Source organism: Macrosteles quadrilineatus, unplaced genomic scaffold (genome assembly GCF_028750875.1).
Source record: "Macrosteles quadrilineatus isolate MER2022 unplaced genomic scaffold, UCM_ALF_1.0 Scaffold_8__2_contigs__length_117827958, whole genome shotgun sequence".
NCBI classification, from domain to species: Eukaryota; Metazoa; Arthropoda; class Insecta; order Hemiptera; family Cicadellidae; genus Macrosteles; species Macrosteles quadrilineatus.
Genome location: NW_026542601.1, coordinates 43,648,188 through 43,666,362, shown reverse-complemented (window position 1 = coordinate 43,666,362; position 18,175 = coordinate 43,648,188). Strand labels below are relative to the sequence as shown.

The following is an 18,175-nucleotide window of genomic DNA, read 5'->3' as shown; positions in this document are numbered from 1 at the left end:
TTTACTTGATCTGGTTTAATTTTTCCATCAAGTTTATTCTGAAGACAAGATTCTTTTTGTTACTGCGTTAATAATGGGTCTCTAGAAAGGTCGTTTTGACCAACCTGTTTTAAAAATGGGCGTATAAACTGATCTTTTTTACCCGGGCAGAGACTTGATCCAAGCAATGTGTGACCTGAGGTCTGATATGAGCGAGGCTAATGTAGGTTAGGTTGTTAAATTCAAAGCCCGTCGGCTGTAGTTACATCCGGATGTGTTATTTCTTCATATTTTGAGTTATTTCTGGGTTATTTCTGTTAATACTTACTTGACACTTGAAAATCTGTACCGTGGTTGTCCATATTTGTTAAGGCCTAAAATTGAAAAATTCTTCCACGTAGTAGTATGGCCTAATGAGATTGAGTTCTTTCAATTTTTGTTTTCAAGGCTTTTTCATCATCAATACTTCTTTATTCTGTTGGAACCCTTGCTGAATACAATTGTACACGTGCATTTTGGTCCATTTTTTGCTAGGCAGGATGTTACTGATGATACCATGTTTGTTGTAGGCTGAGGTTGTTGAACGTGTTTGAACCGTGTACACTACAGGTTGGGGACCGTAACTTCTACACACTGACTGACCACGACACCGTCTCTACCAAGGAACAGTGGCGGAAGGTGCAAAAGGAGGTAACTACTTAATCCTGCCTGAGCTGTATGTGGACGGCCAAATGAAACTAAAAGAGGCAGCTAACCTCAACTTCAATTTTAAATTCAACTGCTAGAGTTTCTTCCTGGTATGGAGTTTATTTCAGAAACCTCTATAAAGTAGTACAGTACCTAAGGCATTTAAATCATTGGCGCCATTGTGATTGTCTCAGTCTCCTATTGGGCCTGTTTATGACCTGTGTGACCCTTCAACACACCTTTGTAACATAATAAGAATAAGAATGCTTTATTGCCGTTACACTGGTTTACATGCATGGCATAGTCGAGGAAATGTCTTAGAACTAAGGTGTTAACTTAGGTTTAATTTAACATCATTAATAAAGTCTATTGTTGAATTTATATACTTATTCTCTTGTAAATGTTAACATTTACAGTGGAAGCTTAAATATACTGAAAAGGTTAGGAGACATTAACCTAATTTATAATATTCTTCTAATACCTACTGTTATTGGTTGTGACGCAGGAGATGGTTGCCCGCTGTGCTACGAACGGTGTGGCTGCCCCGGCTCCTCTGCCCCCTGGCTCTCACACCAACACCAAACGGAGGAACAAACGAGCCGTCAACCTCCGTGACTCTAGACCTTCGGTCAAACAAACAAGTAAGATCACACTGTCACATTGTAACACTATAATATTTAAGAAAGCCTAGTGGATATACAGGGTGGCTGGTCATCAGTGTCACAAAATTTTTTTGGCGTAAGTACAAAGTAAATGCAGTGTAATGATGCATATAAAAGGTTCCAAGTCAAAAAATTGCTTCCCAAAGAATTATTTTATGTTTTTCAAAAATAACTATGTTTTCAAACTTAATACAGCTATTTCTCAATTACCTGTAAATGGATTTGAGTAGACAATGTCATTTTCGACCAATGTTTTTTTAAATTTTTTTCAAACATCTTAATTTTTATCTTTGAATCTATTAACAATGGAGTTTTTACAACTGATCCTCTGTCATTTTCTATTATTCTTATTCAAAATTTAATTTAGAACACGAAAATAACATTTTCTACTCAAATCCATTTACAGGTAATTGAGAAATAGCTGTATTAAGTTTGAAAACATAGTTATTTTTGAAAAACATAAAATAATTCTTTGGGAAGCTAATTTTTGGACTTGGAACCTTTTATATGCATCATTACACTGCATTTACTTAGTACTTACGCCAAAAAAAATTTGTAACACTGATGACTAGCCACCCTGTATAGTAATTTTTGAAAATTAGTAGAGATCAGCTAGCTTGAAAAAAGTAGAGTAGGGTTAATAGACAAATTAACACACACAAGTGTGTAAATTAAGTCGCAAAACATAGGCCTAACACTGGTATTTGACTCTAATCAAGGTCATCTTCAGAGTGTAGCCTAGAAGAGAAATCAAGGTTTGTTAAGGAGGTTTCTCAATAATCTACGCCGTTTTAAAATTACTTTCAATATCAAAGGCATTGCCTTTGTTTATTTGAAAAACCACCTTAAAAATTAAGTGTAAAACTACTACAATCTACCAGCCAGAATCAAAGAAATTCAAGACATCTTAAAATTTTAAAATGCTTAATCCCACGGCCACGTTACTGGAATTTGCAGTTTGAATTCGACGTGCTAACTACAACTGCAAGAAGAAGCATAATATGCTGTGTTAGGTACCATTCTATTCGGGAGAACACACTGATTCTTGTGGTATACGGTAGACTCCCTCTTATCAGGACTTCTCGGGACCGAGGCCAGTCTGGATAGCGGGTTTTCCGGTTAAACTGACGTCCCAAAAAACTCGTTAAAACGGACCGTTCACTGTGATATTCAACTTAAATTTAGGAGAGCATTTTATTTAGACACGTGATCACTGGTCTCAAATCTTTCCCACGAGATCAGTTGTTTCAGTACCGTCCATTTCCTTCCGATCTAGTCTGGTTAAACCAATGTTCTGATAAAAATTTTCTGGTAAAAGAGATGTCATTTCCGCCGAGTGTATTCCGGTTAAACCGATGTCCGGTTTAAAGGTGTCCCAGTAAGAAAGAGTCTACTGTATTTTGTTTTGAACTAGCTTGACATACATGCTACACACATCAACTAGTTTGATGTTATATGCAATTTAAGTCCTTAACACACCTGTATTGGGTTTGAAAATAAGTTTTTAGACATTTACACATATTCTGTTCGTTATAGAAGTAGTTTACAAGTAGCCTGGATGGTAACTGTATTTCAATACTGGCTGTAGAGTGAAAATGTCACCTGCTTATTGGTTAACCATGATAATGTTAATTTAAACCACATTATGTTGTAATGTTTCAGTAAAATCAACAGATGACACCAACGAACTTTACAATTCCTCAGAGAGCATCTCAAAAACAACACCAGTCGACTCAAACTCGGTCAAGTCTTGTTCGACTGACTCTTCAGGTGTCCAGGTACAACTACTCTTTCCTTTCAAACCTAGAAATTATTTTAATAAACATTGATTGAAGTAGCCTAAAACACCCTGTTTAGGTATGAGTGACCTCATAATTGATACATAATTTGCCTCCAGGATTGATTTAATGACATAAAATGAGGTTACTAACCTGTCGTCAATCAGTCCTATATTGTCGTTGATGACTAGTTTCGGGGCTAAAACCCCATTTTCAAATCTTCTCGTTCAGTCGTCATATGTCAAACATTTCTTCTTGCACAAGCCGTCGTCAAAGTTATTTCACACATAAACATAACACATACGAAAACGTTTATAATACAATACAAAGACATGTACATTCGCGTGTGGCCGGCCAAGGACAAAACCAGACTGCGGGGTTTGATAAGAGTGTAGGTTAGCCGATGCCTACTTGATGGTGTTGACCTTGGGGGAGGGGAATCAGCTGTTTATCTCGTCTATTGTTCTGTAGGTTTGTCACTCTGTCAAATAAAATGTTTGATCCAAAATTTAATTTCTCGTTCAAAACATCATTTGGGGAATTTTTGATTGCCTTGTAAATTTCAAAGGTTTCAAGAACGTTCATTTTGTTACCTTTATTACATTTGTGTAATATCTCTAAATTATCTATGCAACTGTTGACATTGTGATTTTTGTTCATTAGGTGTTCTGCAAACTTAGATTTTTGTGTTTGCAATTTAGGCTTGGGGAGATATTCTACATACCTTTTTCGAAATGAACGACCTGATTGACCTATATATACCTTGGGACAATCGTTGCAAGATAATCTGTACACGCCGGATGTTTCAAGGCTGTTACTATTATCAGGAGGGGATGTGTTCAATTGTTGTTCTAGTTTATTGGTAGTCTTACATGCCAGAATGATGTTTTGTTTTTTCAATTCATTTTTCAAGGTGAAATGTAGACTATTGCCAAACTCAATGGATACAAATTTAGAATTAGGTTCATCTGGAGACTTTTTGTTCTTCTGTTTATTAATTATCTTATCTATAATGCTGCTTGAGTAACCATTATTTACTGCTATGTATTTTAGAATTGTGTACTCAATGTTGTAATCTTCTTGGGTCATTGGCACCTTTAAGAGTCTATTCACAAAGCTATTATATGCGGCCATTTTATGGGATTGTGGATGATTTGAAGTGGCGTGAATAGTATGGTCGGTGGTTGTGGGTTTCCTGTAAATTCTGTATGTAAGTTTATTGTTGTTTTTGATTAATGATAGATCAAGGAAGTTGATAGAGTGTTAAAGTATTTAAGTAGGTAAAGTATTTAGCAAATTTAGCAAATTTCTGTATACAGAAAGAAAAATTTGCTAAATACTTATGAGAAAACATTTAGAACCATTGAACGCTTTGCACCCATCACAAATTGATCAAGTAATCAATAATATTGACAAAAAAATCAATAGAATCATCTTCCAGAAAAAGAAAACCCAGAAAAAGAAATTAGATAAATTAGTTGAACAACAAGCTAAGCCCATTGAACAGTTTTTAATAAATCATCAATTTTACCCAAGGGTTAAAAACTACACAGATGTCGTTTTTACTGACGACGAAATGAGCATTCTTAACAAAGGACTAAAACATAGTTTATCAGGTGGAAATTGGAATAAAAATTTGATATCTGAAATACTGAATGCTGAAATTGCAATTTGTTCCATTAATGACGAAAACTCCAGAAATTATGTGAGATATGTAATAGATAAGAAAGTAAAATCTATTTTAGATAGTAAGAAACATAAAAATAATTCTCGGAAAAATGAAATTAAACTCATAAAGGCAATAAAGGAAAAACTAGTAACTCATGATTGCATAATCACTAAGGCAGATAAAGGACAAACTGTTGTATTAATGAAATCATTGGAATATAATGAAAAGGTGTTACATTTTTTACGAGACAATAACATAAAAGAAATTCCTAATGATCCCACAGAGAAATTCCAGACTGCCTTAAAAAACGCAATGAATAAATCACATTTCATTTTAGATGGGAATAAGTGTAATCACCTAAAAATGATTAAGCCTAAAGCACCAGCACTAAAGGGGTTACCTAAAATTCATAAAGAACATATGCCGATGAGACCATTAGTAAATTTTACCACTGCACCATCATACAAAATATCAAAAACACTAGACAGGATACTTCGGAGCAACATAAAACTGAACAACAACCACAGTCTAAAAAATAGCCTAGAGTTGATTGATTTTACTAAAAATATGAAGATAGAAAATAGACACACCCTAGCCTCACTAGACACAGTAAACCTGTACACAAATATCCCAGTTCAGAGAACTCTTGAAATTACAAAACACAACCTGCTAACTTACTCTGAACTTGAAGCCGATGCCATAAATGAGTTGATTAGTTTACTGGAAATAGTTTTGGAACAAAATTAATTTTCCTTCAACGGAAAATTCTATCTACAGAGAGAAGGGTTAGCTATGGGCTCTCCACTGTCTAGTATTCTTTCCGAAATTTACCTCAACAGTTTTGAAAATGAACATATTTTCTCCGAAAATAACAAATTTGCTAATAAAATTAAGTTCTATAAAAGGTATGTTGACGACACTATTGTTGTTTTCAATGGAAATGTGAGACAATTAAACTTGTTCAATAATTATTTGAACAGTATATATAATAATCTACAGTTCACCTTGGAGACTGAACAGAAACACTCTATCAACTTCCTTGATCTATCATTAATCAAAAACAACAATAAACTTACATACAGAATTTACAGGAAACCCACAACCACCGACCATACTATTCACGCCACTTCAAATCATCCACAATCCCATAAAATGGCCGCATATAATAGCTTTGTGAATAGACTCTTAAAGGTGCCAATGACCCAAGAAGATTACAACATTGAGTACACAATTCTAAAATACATAGCAGTAAATAATGGTTACTCAAGCAGCATTATAGATAAGATAATTAATAAACAGAAGAACAAAAAGTCTCCAGATGAACCTAATTCTAAATTTGTATCCATTGAGTTTGGCAATAGTCTACATTTCACCTTGAAAAATGAATTGAAAAAACAAAACATCATTCTGGCATGTAAGACTACCAATAAACTAGAACAACAATTGAACACATCCCCTCCTGATAATAGTAACAGCCTTGAAACATCCGGCGTGTACAGATTATCATGCAACGATTGTCCCAAGGTATATATAGGTCAATCAGGTCGTTCATTTCGAAAAAGGTATGTAGAACATCTCCCCAAGCCTAAATTGCAAACACAAAAATCTAAGTTTGCAGAACACCTAATGAACAAAAATCACAATGTCAACAGTTGCATAGATAATTTAGAGATATTACACAAATGTAATAAAGGTAACAAAATGAACGTTCTTGAAACCTTTGAAATTTACAAGGCAATCAAAAAATTCCCCAAATGATGTTTTGAACGAGAAATTAAATTTTGGATCAAACATTTTATTTGACAGAGTGACAAACCTACAGAACAATAGACGAGATAAACAGCTGATTCCCCTCCCCCAAGGTCAACACCATCAAGTAGGCATCGGCTAACCTACACTCTTATCAAACCCCGCAGTCTGGTTTTGTCCTTGGCCGGCCACACGCGAATGTACATGTCTTTGTATTGTATTATAAACATTTTCGTATGTGTTATGTTTATGTGTGAAATAACTTTGACGACGGCTTGTGCAAGAAAAAATGTTTGACATATGACGACTGAACGAGAAGATTTGAAAATGGGGTTTTAGCCCCGAAACTAGTCATCAACGACAATATAGGACTGATTGACGACAGGTTAGTAACCTCATTTTATCTCATAATTGAGGTGATTGGACTTGGAAAAGGATTTTTGTGTGTTGACATGGACATTTGACACTTTTGAAGATTGGTACTAACTTGAAAAAAAATTGTATCGGAAAAACAGATTACAGTAGGCTTAGGTACTATGTAAGAAAGAATAAGAATCCATTTATTGTAATTTGTCAACAATACATTGCTATCAAAAACTTCTTGATAACTGCTGATCAAGTTAGGCTAAAAACTTCTACCAATGAAAAAATGTGGGTTTCTCTGCCTTGAATTTTTAATCTGGTGGTTTCAACCCGCTTCCCTAGGAAACTAGTCCTCCATTCCTGTCATTTATTTATGCTTCCGAATCATACCGGCGCATCAGCATAGCCTAACTGTTATCTCATCACTGTCACTGTCAAAACTTATCGTTTATAGGTTAAATTTAAATTTAATTTTATTAAACTGTCATAACCTAACCAAACTATCCAAACTTGCTGATAATGAAACAATCGAATAAAGGTAATTAATCGAAAAAAAAGAGTTCTGTTCATAAAATAAAATGATAAATTTCTCAGATTCAATTTTAAAATTTTTAGCTATAAAATTAAACTGTCATAACCTAACCAAACTAACCAAACTTGCTGATAATGAAAAAAGTCTAATATAAAAATAATTCTGTTCATAAAATAAAAAAATTATAAATGCCTTAAATTCTAACAATAGATGTACAGTTAAGAAGTATTATAAGCTAAATCTTTGACAAAAAATTAACAGCTCCAGTGGGATTCGAACCGGCTACTATCAGTTTATCAGCCAGGTACGCTATCCACTACACCACCGAAGCTCATGGCTCTATCCGTATCTTTGCAGTAATGGTGTTCCCTCAAGAGGAGAGACTGATGTCACACCATCTCATGATGGTGCTGGGTGTTGCGATCGGGAAGGTTTGATAGGAATTGTTATGAACATATGAAGCTAATTGTCACCATAGTAACATGTTATGTTTATTATTCAATGATATTTAATCTGTTCGTTCTGAATTAATAGTAGTATTGATATGTCATTTATATGTGGAAATCACAATCTTGTAAACTTATGTGACAAATAAACATTAAATTTAATTTCATTTAAATACAATACAACCCAGTTTACTTTTATTTCAACACTCTGTCTTTTTACTATTCTAATATTCTACTCAAGTCATCTCAGGAATTATTCTGATGTATTCATAAAAATGTTGTAAAAATCCAATGAGTTAAATAGAAATTTACGTTGATCCTCAAGTGTGCTGCGGCGGGGGTGATTTTTAAATAAACTTTATTAAAAATATCTGAAATAATGTCTTGTATAACATTTGATTGGTGATAGCCCAAATTGTCCTATCAGGTGAACAGCAACTCTTTGGACCAGCCTTTGCCAGAGTTTGCAGACCAAACATCACTGACTTTGCCTGAAAAGTCCTCGGAACCCATCATCAAGATATCTCCTGCCGATTCCAACACAGGTATGGGATTCTCCCTTTCCACTTAGGTTTTATAAACCGTAAATGCTTGTCACCATAAAATACAGCTAGTGACACGTAAGCTGGCACTTGGGCCTAGCGCGGGCAGTGTAGGGGAGGGTGGAGGTAAGGAAATGACCGATAAAATTAGAATAATTATGATTCCTCAAGAAAACATCTTGTGTTTTGCAATTTTCAAAATGTGAATTAATGATGCAAGCGAAATAAAAGTGTTAACGAACTTCAAATAATAAGTAACCACCTTAGCACAGTAATTTATGAAGGACATATGAATTTAGTTGAAACTTTATGGGTGTGCAAGAAAACCAGGTGGGAAAAATTTCCAAAAATACTAGGTCACATATACACCCTCTACATCGTCGTGACCTCCCCTTTGCCCACAAATTTATATGGTATTTGTGAAGTTTGATGATGAAGAATCCTTGGCACTCCTAAATCATTTGGTAGCCAAGTTACCAAATTAGTAGTTCTTGTGTATATTTATAAGTTGTTGGTTCTCTCCTACTGAACATATGTATTTTGCAGGAGAATGGGGCGACACTACTGACACTGATGATGACTACGGAACTGACACGGGCAGCAACAGTAGCACTGCTAGTAGTCGGACGTCCACACGCAGCGGGAAAAAGATACCAGCTAAGGTGTGTAAAATCCAGGAGTTTCTAATCCAAATTTCAAATAAGAGTCTCAAATCTTGAATTCAAGTAAAGGTGCTACTCTTTCAGTCCTGGGAACCATGACTGGTATAAAAAGTCCTCACCTATAACTAGGGGTCTCAATACCGGGATCCCGGTCAGTTTTTGATACCTAGAAATCCCGGGATTGGCGTCTTTTACCCCTAGTACTGTTGAGACTATGATGACGTCCACCCGACCTTTAGTGATGTTCATTATCTTATCTTATCTAACAGGGGCAGGTTGAGACCTTAAGCTGTTCATCCGAAATTGAATTATTGCGCACCCCAGACGATTGTTTTCTTGTTGACCTTACAAGTTAAGGCGCATAATGAAAGCCTGTAGCTTCCCAATTAGTTCATCCTCAGGAAGATATCTTCCTCTAGCCATATTCCCAAGAGTTATCAGTCTAGCGTCAGACACATTTAACATTGCTCTTATAGCGAGCAAATCCAAGATGGCCGTTAGCCTCCAAGGACTCCCTTGGAAGACAATTACAAAACCACAAAGAAACTTTATAATCTCATAGTGCCCTAGATATTTAAATTATAATCACTTTGTTACTAAACAAAAATTTGGAATTATAAAAAACTCTTAAGTAACTTTTTCAAATTAATCCAAGATGGCCACTAAGCCTCCAGGGCTCTTAGGCGAAGTCAGTAATAAGCTACATTTTAAAAGTGGCTTTTCAAAGGTTTTTTTTTATTGAGACAATTGAGCTTTTATTGAATTGGAATTTTTACCGAGTAGTTAAGACACTTATATTTTTCAGGTAAATTTGGCACTCCACTTTATGAAGAAGAAGAAGCTGCGACGGGCTCGTAAGAAACCTCCGCCGCTGGTGTTGGAGCCTGGAAACCGCTTGGTTGTGGAGACACTCAGTACTACAAGCAGTGTCACTGTTGTGTGGCAGGTAAGGTTATTGTAGATCATTGCAGCTACAGTACAGTTTGTACACTTTTCACTTTTCCACCTAGTAATTAGATATCTGCAGGTTATGTTTTGGGTAGCAAGGGATATGGTTCGGGCTAAGAATATTTTTTGTGCCAACTATGTTACAAATAGTTGGGTGCCACTGAGCCAATCTTTTATTTGTGTAAGTATTGCAGAAAGCATCTTCAAAGATGGGCAAGTGAAAGTTTACGATTTTGTTGTGGTCGTGTGGTTTTACCACATTTGTGGGAAACGATGATGATATCGACGTAACCACGGGAGATGTTTGAATTTGCCGTGACTGAGTAGATGATTGTAATTAATATAGCCCAATATTTTTGTTTACCAACCTTATAAAGCAACTCGCTTTTGGTATCGTACCCGAGGGCCAAATTTTTTATATGACCTAAATTGCAGTTAAAATATGTGTCTTACAGGCAGTAGGAATAGTTTTTTTTGCGACTAATAAAGAAATTGTGAAATTGATAAATATTGACACCCAAGGCATATTTTATAACAAAACTATAATTTGCAGGACGGTTCCGTAGAAAGCAACATCCCGTCTACAGAGTTGTACCCGATCCATCACCTGGATGATCAGGAGTTCTTCCCAGGAGACTTTGTGTACGAGGTGAGAGAGGAGAACTCGACCAGAGTGTACGGAGTGATCCAGCGGGTGGACCATGCTGGCAGGACAGCCAGGGTGCAGTGGTTCAAGACTTACACATCACCTGAGGACCCTCAGTGAGTGGAACTGCTAAAGCTTCGCTATGGCATCACTCACATTGACAAAGTAGTTATCCACTTCAGTACAAGTGTTGCTGAGGGTGGATTTTCATATTTTGTACAGCATGCAACAATTCCATAGATTAGGCGGTTTTAGTGTCGGTGCAGTCGGAAAGCTTAAATTATCAATTTCTGGTTCATTTTGCTCTAACATTCGGCAGCCAGCCGACTGTTTTAATTTAATTGTTTTAAAACTGTCTTGTTTGTTATTTTTTCCATTGTTTGTTTGGATAAAAAATTAATTTAAATTGTATTTTGGTGTTTATTTTTGTTGTAAATTGTTAATTTGTTCGTTTCAATGATTTATCAAGGTTTGTAGGATATGAATATTGCCAATAATATCAGTTGATGACTTGAATTCTAACACTGCAAAAGAAACTTTTTAGGTGAGTCCAAATACAAATGTAGCATCATAATTTGTCACTAGTATTCATGTAAAGTTAGGTATGACCTTTTTCCAGACCTTACAATATTGGTTTAACCCTTTGCAGTCGAATGGTGAGTATAGGTCGCCGCCCGCCATTTTGCCGAATGCTAAAAAATGGCGACCAACAAGGACCCAAAAAAAAAAAGAAATTACTCAAAAATCAAAAAAGTTAATTTTTTGGTCGAATGGCAAGTATAGGTCGCTGGGCGCCATTTTCCTGACTGCTTAAATGGCAATGTAAATTCACCGGAAAATGTGAAAAAAATTCGACCTCAAAGGGTTAAAGCGCCTAGAGTTTTTCAGTATGTCATTGGCTAGCACTAAAAGCTGTAGCACTAAAACGATCAATGTATTCCTTAGCTAAGTGCTTTTTCCTCTCAAATTGTTATACCAAACAGTCTGGCTGTTTCTTACAAGTAGCCTAAAATTAATTCTACGTTTCTCTCCAGACCTACAATGCTGCAACAGAATGAGGTGTCTGTGTATGATCTCAAAGACCATCCAGACTTCCAGTACAGACCAGGCACTGTTGTCATCAGGGTAGCCAACTTTGAGGGGGAGGACGCTAACTGTACTGCCGGCCAGGTGCTCGACAACTACCCTGAGGGAAAGGTGAACTCAACTGCTATTTGTATGAAATGCTATTCCTCATTAAATGATGTTTGTTATTTAAAAACAGAAAAGGTCAGAATTTGTTAAATAATAAATTAAAAGGTCAGAATTTTTTTAATATTAAATTTTATTATTTAAAAATTCTGATTTGTTCTGTTAATTCACTGACCACGTAATCTGTATCTAACAATACTCAATGGACGTTTTACCTAACTTTAAATAACTTAATTCAATTCTAAACAGGGCTTGTTCAAATTATAAATTTCAACCTGAAAAAAATCATAGTGCATAGTGTCTACTCTCCGGGAAATTCGGGAATTTTATCTTACCTTGAAATATCCTGGAAACTGGAACCTCCGGGAATCCAGAGCTCGGTCATCGGAAACGTCCTTTAACCGAAAGACCACTGCTGGTATTGCTGCGATCGCAGGAGACAATCATCGGTGTTGCCGGAACCTCAAAATATTCTCACAGGTGTTGCTACGATCGCGGGAAACGATTATTGGTGTGGTTATTGGAGATCGTGGGAGACTTTTATTGGTGTCGACTAAAAAGAATAATATTTAAATTCAAAACATCTTTATTTTCCTTAAATGTACATGGGAGATGATTATCGGTGTCGCCGTAACCGCAAGATATGGTCATGGGTATTGCCGCGATCGTGGGAGACGATAACTGACGTCGTTTGCCTACCAGTAATACTGTTTTAATAGGTATGTTGTGTATACGTTTAATATGTTGTAAATATTATTCCTTGGAAAAGTTTTGTTTCAAAGTTATAGTGCCTACCAGTTATTGAAAAAATAAATAATACAATTCCCAACTTACTTTTTCTGAAGTGCATTTTTAAAATACATGAGTTAAATGCATTATGTGACTAAAATGATAATTTAAAAAATCTTTAAAATGAAAAAAAAAACAGCGTAATAAAGCTTAAAAAGTTGGGTTCTGATAGTAGTTCTTAAAATTAAGGAATTTGTCTTGAATTCTCCTGGAAAACTCCTTGAATTTGGTAGTAAATTAATGTAAAAGGTCAGACAATAAAAAAAAAAATTAATTGTGTTATTGATTACTTGTCTTGAAAAGCAAGTTTTCAAGCTCTTCAGATCTTAATTATGAATATTAGGCTACCAGGCAATTTATAAATGAGCTTTGCTTGCTAGATATTTAAATATTTACATAATCTAGCTGAATTTTAGCTTTTCAAAGTTATAATTTAAGTCTTAGAATTGATAATAAATCAATATTAATAACAAATAATAAATTGTTATTTGCCAGACAATCATTTGCAGTGGTTTACAGTGTATTACTATGATGATTATGTATGATGTCTCAAAGTAAAATAAATCTTTGTGTTTAGTTTTTCAAAATGAATAGGCCTATAGAAAGAAGTGTTCAAATTTTGGTTTGCTAAGAACAAGGAAATGTTAACATAGTTCCTCAAACATTTTATGTCCCTATAAAAACTTACTTGGCTTCTGTAAAATATAGCTCTTAAAATATAGTTTTGTGTGAATCTGGGATAGTGTACCATATTTGGTTTGTAGATTTGGTTTTTTCTTCGAACAAAAATGATTTACAAATGATTAAATGACTGTATCATTTGGTGTTCGTAGGTTCGAGTATGGTGGGTGGACGGACACGTATCCATGTGCTGGCCTCAAGATTTGTATAAGGTAAGGATACTGCGTATTCTTCTTTTCTTTCTTAAATGTTGTAATCGAACATTGTCTTGTAATATTTAGTTTGAGTTCAGGATTCTGGCTCTAAAAATCTTATTGAGGATTTGTTGCATTATTGTCCAAGCTTGTCGGATTTCATTATGTGTTTGCAAAGGAAATATCATGTCAGAAAACTATTTTTGTTGTTGTGGAACAGTATTAAACTGTAAAACACATAATCAATTATCAATGTAGGCTATTACAACACTGGATATGAAGGATTCGCTGGCATATTGTGTTGTGGGTTCAAATCCATCTCAGTCAAGTCTGGTGTGCAACACATGAAGAGTTCACACGTGTAGTCAGAGATTGGTGGTAGAGGCATGCGTTTACACAAACGGTAGACATTCAAGTTGAACCTAATAGTATGGTTGAATCCTTTGTGAGTTGTATGTCAAATCAGGCATTAGGGTACTCTTTGCTTGTCCTTTTTGTGTTGGTCCAACAAAAATGTGTTTTAATTTAGACTTTTATGAAAGGTGGGAAAACACTTGATTTATTCAACAAATAATCCGGTGGAGTTCTAAGGGCTTAGCATTATTTTCAGATGGTTCTACACTTCAGTAAGCATGGTAGAATTTGATGAAATATACATGTTTTAGGTGAGAGAATACGACAGTGACGATGGAGAGTTATGGGATGACGTTAGTACTGAGGCATCATGGGAAACTGAGAGTGTGTCGTCTTGGCCAGCTGACGAGGGGTGAGTCATTGTTGTTTGATTCAGCAGTCAGAGGTTATGGCTTCTGTGTTCAGTTTGGTTTTTTTACTAGAAGCGGGTGATGAACATCTTGAAGCTCTTTGACAATGAAGTAGGGATGGACGGGTCCCGAAATTTCGGGAATTTTTCGGGAAAAAAATATTCCCGATTATCTGGACGGGATTACATTTGACTCGGGAATTTTTCGGGACGGGATTTGGTCCGATCGTCGGCGATTTTTCCGCTTCGCGAGTGCCGATAACGCCGTTATTGCGAGCGATAGGTCCGCGAACGCAGGAGACGAAGTCATTTCGACGATTATGCCGTGACCGCGGAGTCCTACCGACGACCGCGCCGTGACCGCGGAGTCCTACCGACGATAACCCCGTGACCGCGAAGTCATATCGACGATCGCGTCGTGACCGCGAGTCTTGACGACGATCGCGCCATGACCGTTGACTGTGAGTCATACAGACGATCACCCCGTGACCCGCGAGTCACAAGTTTCTATAGGTACCTGTAAATTGTTACCCATTTTTTGGTTTTTATAGATCAGTGCCACAAATGGTAAAAATTGATTTCGTATGTCTTTTTTGGTAACTGCAATACAGTACTTTCTTTTTATGCACAGAAAAAAATCCCGTCCCGTCCCGTCCCGAAAATCGGGAAGGAAATAAAAATACCGTCCCGTCCCGTCCCGAACTAAAAATTCAATCCCGTCCATCGCTACAATGAAGTTCTTTGATTGCAGTGTAATTGTCCTATATTTCTGTGTGTCATTAGATTTCTTTGTTCATCTTCCAAATAAATAAACAAAGATTAAATAGTTTTAATAGAGTATTCTCTAATAGTCTAGTATACAATAGGAAATATTCGTGAGGATAGCAGAATTACAGGAATGGAAGTTAGTCCGAAATGGTTGGGACCGGGCCCATTTCGGATTACCGAATATTTCGGATTAAAAGTTTTTTTGTTTTTTTTTTAATTTTATTTTTTTAAATTTTTTATTTTTTGAAATTTGTTTTTCGTCTTACTTCTTACTACTTTTTTTCGGACGCAGACTTGAGCCTGGGATTGTTTTTCACATTACTTAAGGCTAGACCTATTTTCTGCAGCATTATCACTTAATAAAATCAATTTGTGATTTGGCGGACGAAAATGTAAAATGTTACAGTAATAACAAAAATGGTGAAATATTTACTAAAATACTCTACAAAAAAAGTCTATCTCCCCCAGCCGCTACAGAATACTTTGACGAGGTACAGCTAACTGTGTCAAAAGTTTAATAAACAAATATTCAAAAAAATTTCAAAAAATTTCAAAAAATTAAAAATTTTTTTTATAAAAAATTATAAAAAAATATATTTTTTTGTTTCGGATTAAGCGGACCTTCGGATTACCGAAGTTCGGATTATCGGGACTCAACTGTACATGTAATGTTCTGTGTGTCCTACGGTTTTGTGTATCATGTGAAGTTTTGTGTTCTTGTGAAAGTCTGTACTCTTTCCCATTCAGGTTTTTTAAGTCTGATATCCACACAAAATATTATAAAAACATCTGCTTTTTTGCTTTATGCTACATCTCTAATGTATGCCATAGTGTTATAATTTACCTATGTGTTTGTCTTACCTATCATACCTTGATATAGCTCTAGTCGGTCCAAAATATTTTACATTTCATGTTTGTAATGTTTAAGAATACTAGCTGTAACTCTTTGTATTAGTGATGTTTGATATGTCCACGTGATTTTTTGATTAAATTTGCAGGGTGGCACTGGAAGAGATGAACGGAAGTATTAAACCAAAGTTGGCTGCCAACATCGAGAAGGCCCGAGTAGCCATGAGCAAGTTGGAGGAGATTTTCACTCAGAACCCGTCATTGCAGACGACGGACGTCATGCGCAAACTGCTGGAAGTTTACAAGGACTGCAGGTAATTCTTTTAACAGGATGAACCCTGCATCTGTCAATCGTGAATTGATAGGATATATAATGGTAATCTGGTTACATATACTAATGGGTAAAAAACAGCTCTTCGAGCACACTAATGACTTTTCAGGGCAAAGCTCTGTCCCCCAGGTATTCTTCATTGTATCATGTTCTAATACAAGCAATGTCTAATAAAGCTATGGACCACTTTTAGATTTATCGACCCCTTCTTGATGACATTTTGATTCCTTGGCAACAGTAGCGTAGCCAGGATTGTATCAAAGGGGCTGGGATTTCCACATAGCTGATCTGGAGGTGGGATTTGAGGGCCACAGCCGTATACCTAGAAAAAAGTCTTTTTTAGGACCATTTAAAACATAATTAATGGCCATAAAAATTTAAGTGTTAAGATTTTATCTAAAAATGTAAGTTCAGTAGTTGATTTGCTATGTATACCCTCTAGCACATTTGATTTTTTTATGTTTCTCATTTGCTCAGTTCCACTCGAGAACTAAACATAGTAAATAGCAGTGTGGTATGTTATGTATTGTCCGTTAAGGACCTCGATTAACCGGGCGGCGGATCAACTGTGGTCAATATAGATGACTCTAAAATTATGTTACATAACCTCATTATCCATGAAAATATCAAGAAAGTTTTATAAAGTAATTGTGTTATTCTAATGTTTTGAAATGCATTGTATATTGAACTATTTTTTACCATTATTTATATGCAGTAGGTTCCCACATTATTGTTTTTGAAATATCAGAGTTTATTTGACAAAAACAAAAAGGAATCATAACAAAGAAATAAGTAATCGGGCGATAGCTTCAAGGTCAAGCTATGCGTTTGTATTGACTGTCGTCTGCCACCATGGCATCTTGTTGAATGTATGGATGAAGAGAAACAAGAAAGAATATTATATCAAAAGAATGAATAAGCGATGTTTTTATGTCATTGTTCTACCTTTATCTTATTTTTAGTGTTGTTATTATCTTTAAGAAGGCTAGGCCTACTATAATTTTATACTTTTTAAATGAGTTTAAAAAGTATCTTAATGTTTTATTGACATTATTCTGTCCTAAAACATCACGTAGAAGTAGCATATGACTAGCAGTATAGCTACTAGACTTTCTATTATTCTGTTTTTTACATGATTTATTGCTGTACAGTGTTTGGAAATGTATTTTTTTGAGTAAAAGTTTGAGATAGCTATGATTTTAAACGTTACAGATGTAACTGAGGTTAATGATAACTTATTCTGATTGCGCAATACTACTGTATTTGTATTTTGATTATGTGAAAAGCAAATTAATCATCTCAATAATGCCGATTTCTACAATATTAGGAGTTTTTATAGGTTTTTAATCGATATGTTTATGTCATGTTGGATTAACCGTGGTTTTCAGAAGTTATCATACATAGGCCTAATGTACTTTTAAAAATTCAAGACCCAATATTTTCGTATTAGAGCTATTAACTTTCCAGATTTTACTGCTACTAATATTTACTTTACCGCGACCACAGATGCATAATGATCGTCTCCTGCAATGGCGGCAAAATCCTAAACATCTTTCGTGATCACGGCAAAATCCTTTTGTCAAGGGGAGGGGGTTATGACCCCTGAAACCCCCTCCCCTTGGCCACGCCACTGTATGGCAACACATTTTAATCTCTTGGTGACATATTAATACACTACTCGTCCTGTAGATATCTGGACAAGCTGATGGGGACGACATTCTTCCATGAGAGCCACTTCCAGGGACTGCTGGAGCGAGTGAGAGAGAGAGGAAGAGCCAACACGGCCCAGCGAGTGGGGGATCAGGTGCGACGATTGTTCTGTACCGGCTCACCTACCAGACGCAGTGAGTTAGCACTTGATATACCTTCCTTTTAATTACTGGGTTTTAATTGGTATGGAAATAAAATGTATGTTCAAAAGTATGCCTTAAATAAGAATGAAACGT

General features: G+C 35.7%; 1 protein-coding gene across 2 annotated transcripts in view; it reads left to right on the top strand.

Moving 5' to 3' along the window:
* Positions 1 to 18,175, top strand: part of LOC128999459 ((E3-independent) E2 ubiquitin-conjugating enzyme UBE2O-like) — a 45,901-nt gene that overhangs the window by 20,232 nt on the left and 7,494 nt on the right. For both annotated transcript variants that reach the window (XM_054425994.1, XM_054425993.1), the window contains exons 6-17: positions 549 to 669; positions 1,172 to 1,307; positions 2,991 to 3,106; positions 8,293 to 8,410; positions 8,954 to 9,069; positions 9,875 to 10,015; positions 10,571 to 10,779; positions 11,698 to 11,860; positions 13,477 to 13,536; positions 14,184 to 14,284; positions 16,048 to 16,212; positions 17,919 to 18,073. In XM_054425994.1, the coding sequence (XP_054281969.1) occupies positions 549 to 669; positions 1,172 to 1,307; positions 2,991 to 3,106; positions 8,293 to 8,410; positions 8,954 to 9,069; positions 9,875 to 10,015; positions 10,571 to 10,779; positions 11,698 to 11,860; positions 13,477 to 13,536; positions 14,184 to 14,284; positions 16,048 to 16,212; positions 17,919 to 18,073 (1,601 nt within the window). The remainder of the gene's footprint in view (positions 1 to 548; positions 670 to 1,171; positions 1,308 to 2,990; positions 3,107 to 8,292; positions 8,411 to 8,953; positions 9,070 to 9,874; positions 10,016 to 10,570; positions 10,780 to 11,697; positions 11,861 to 13,476; positions 13,537 to 14,183; positions 14,285 to 16,047; positions 16,213 to 17,918; positions 18,074 to 18,175) is intronic.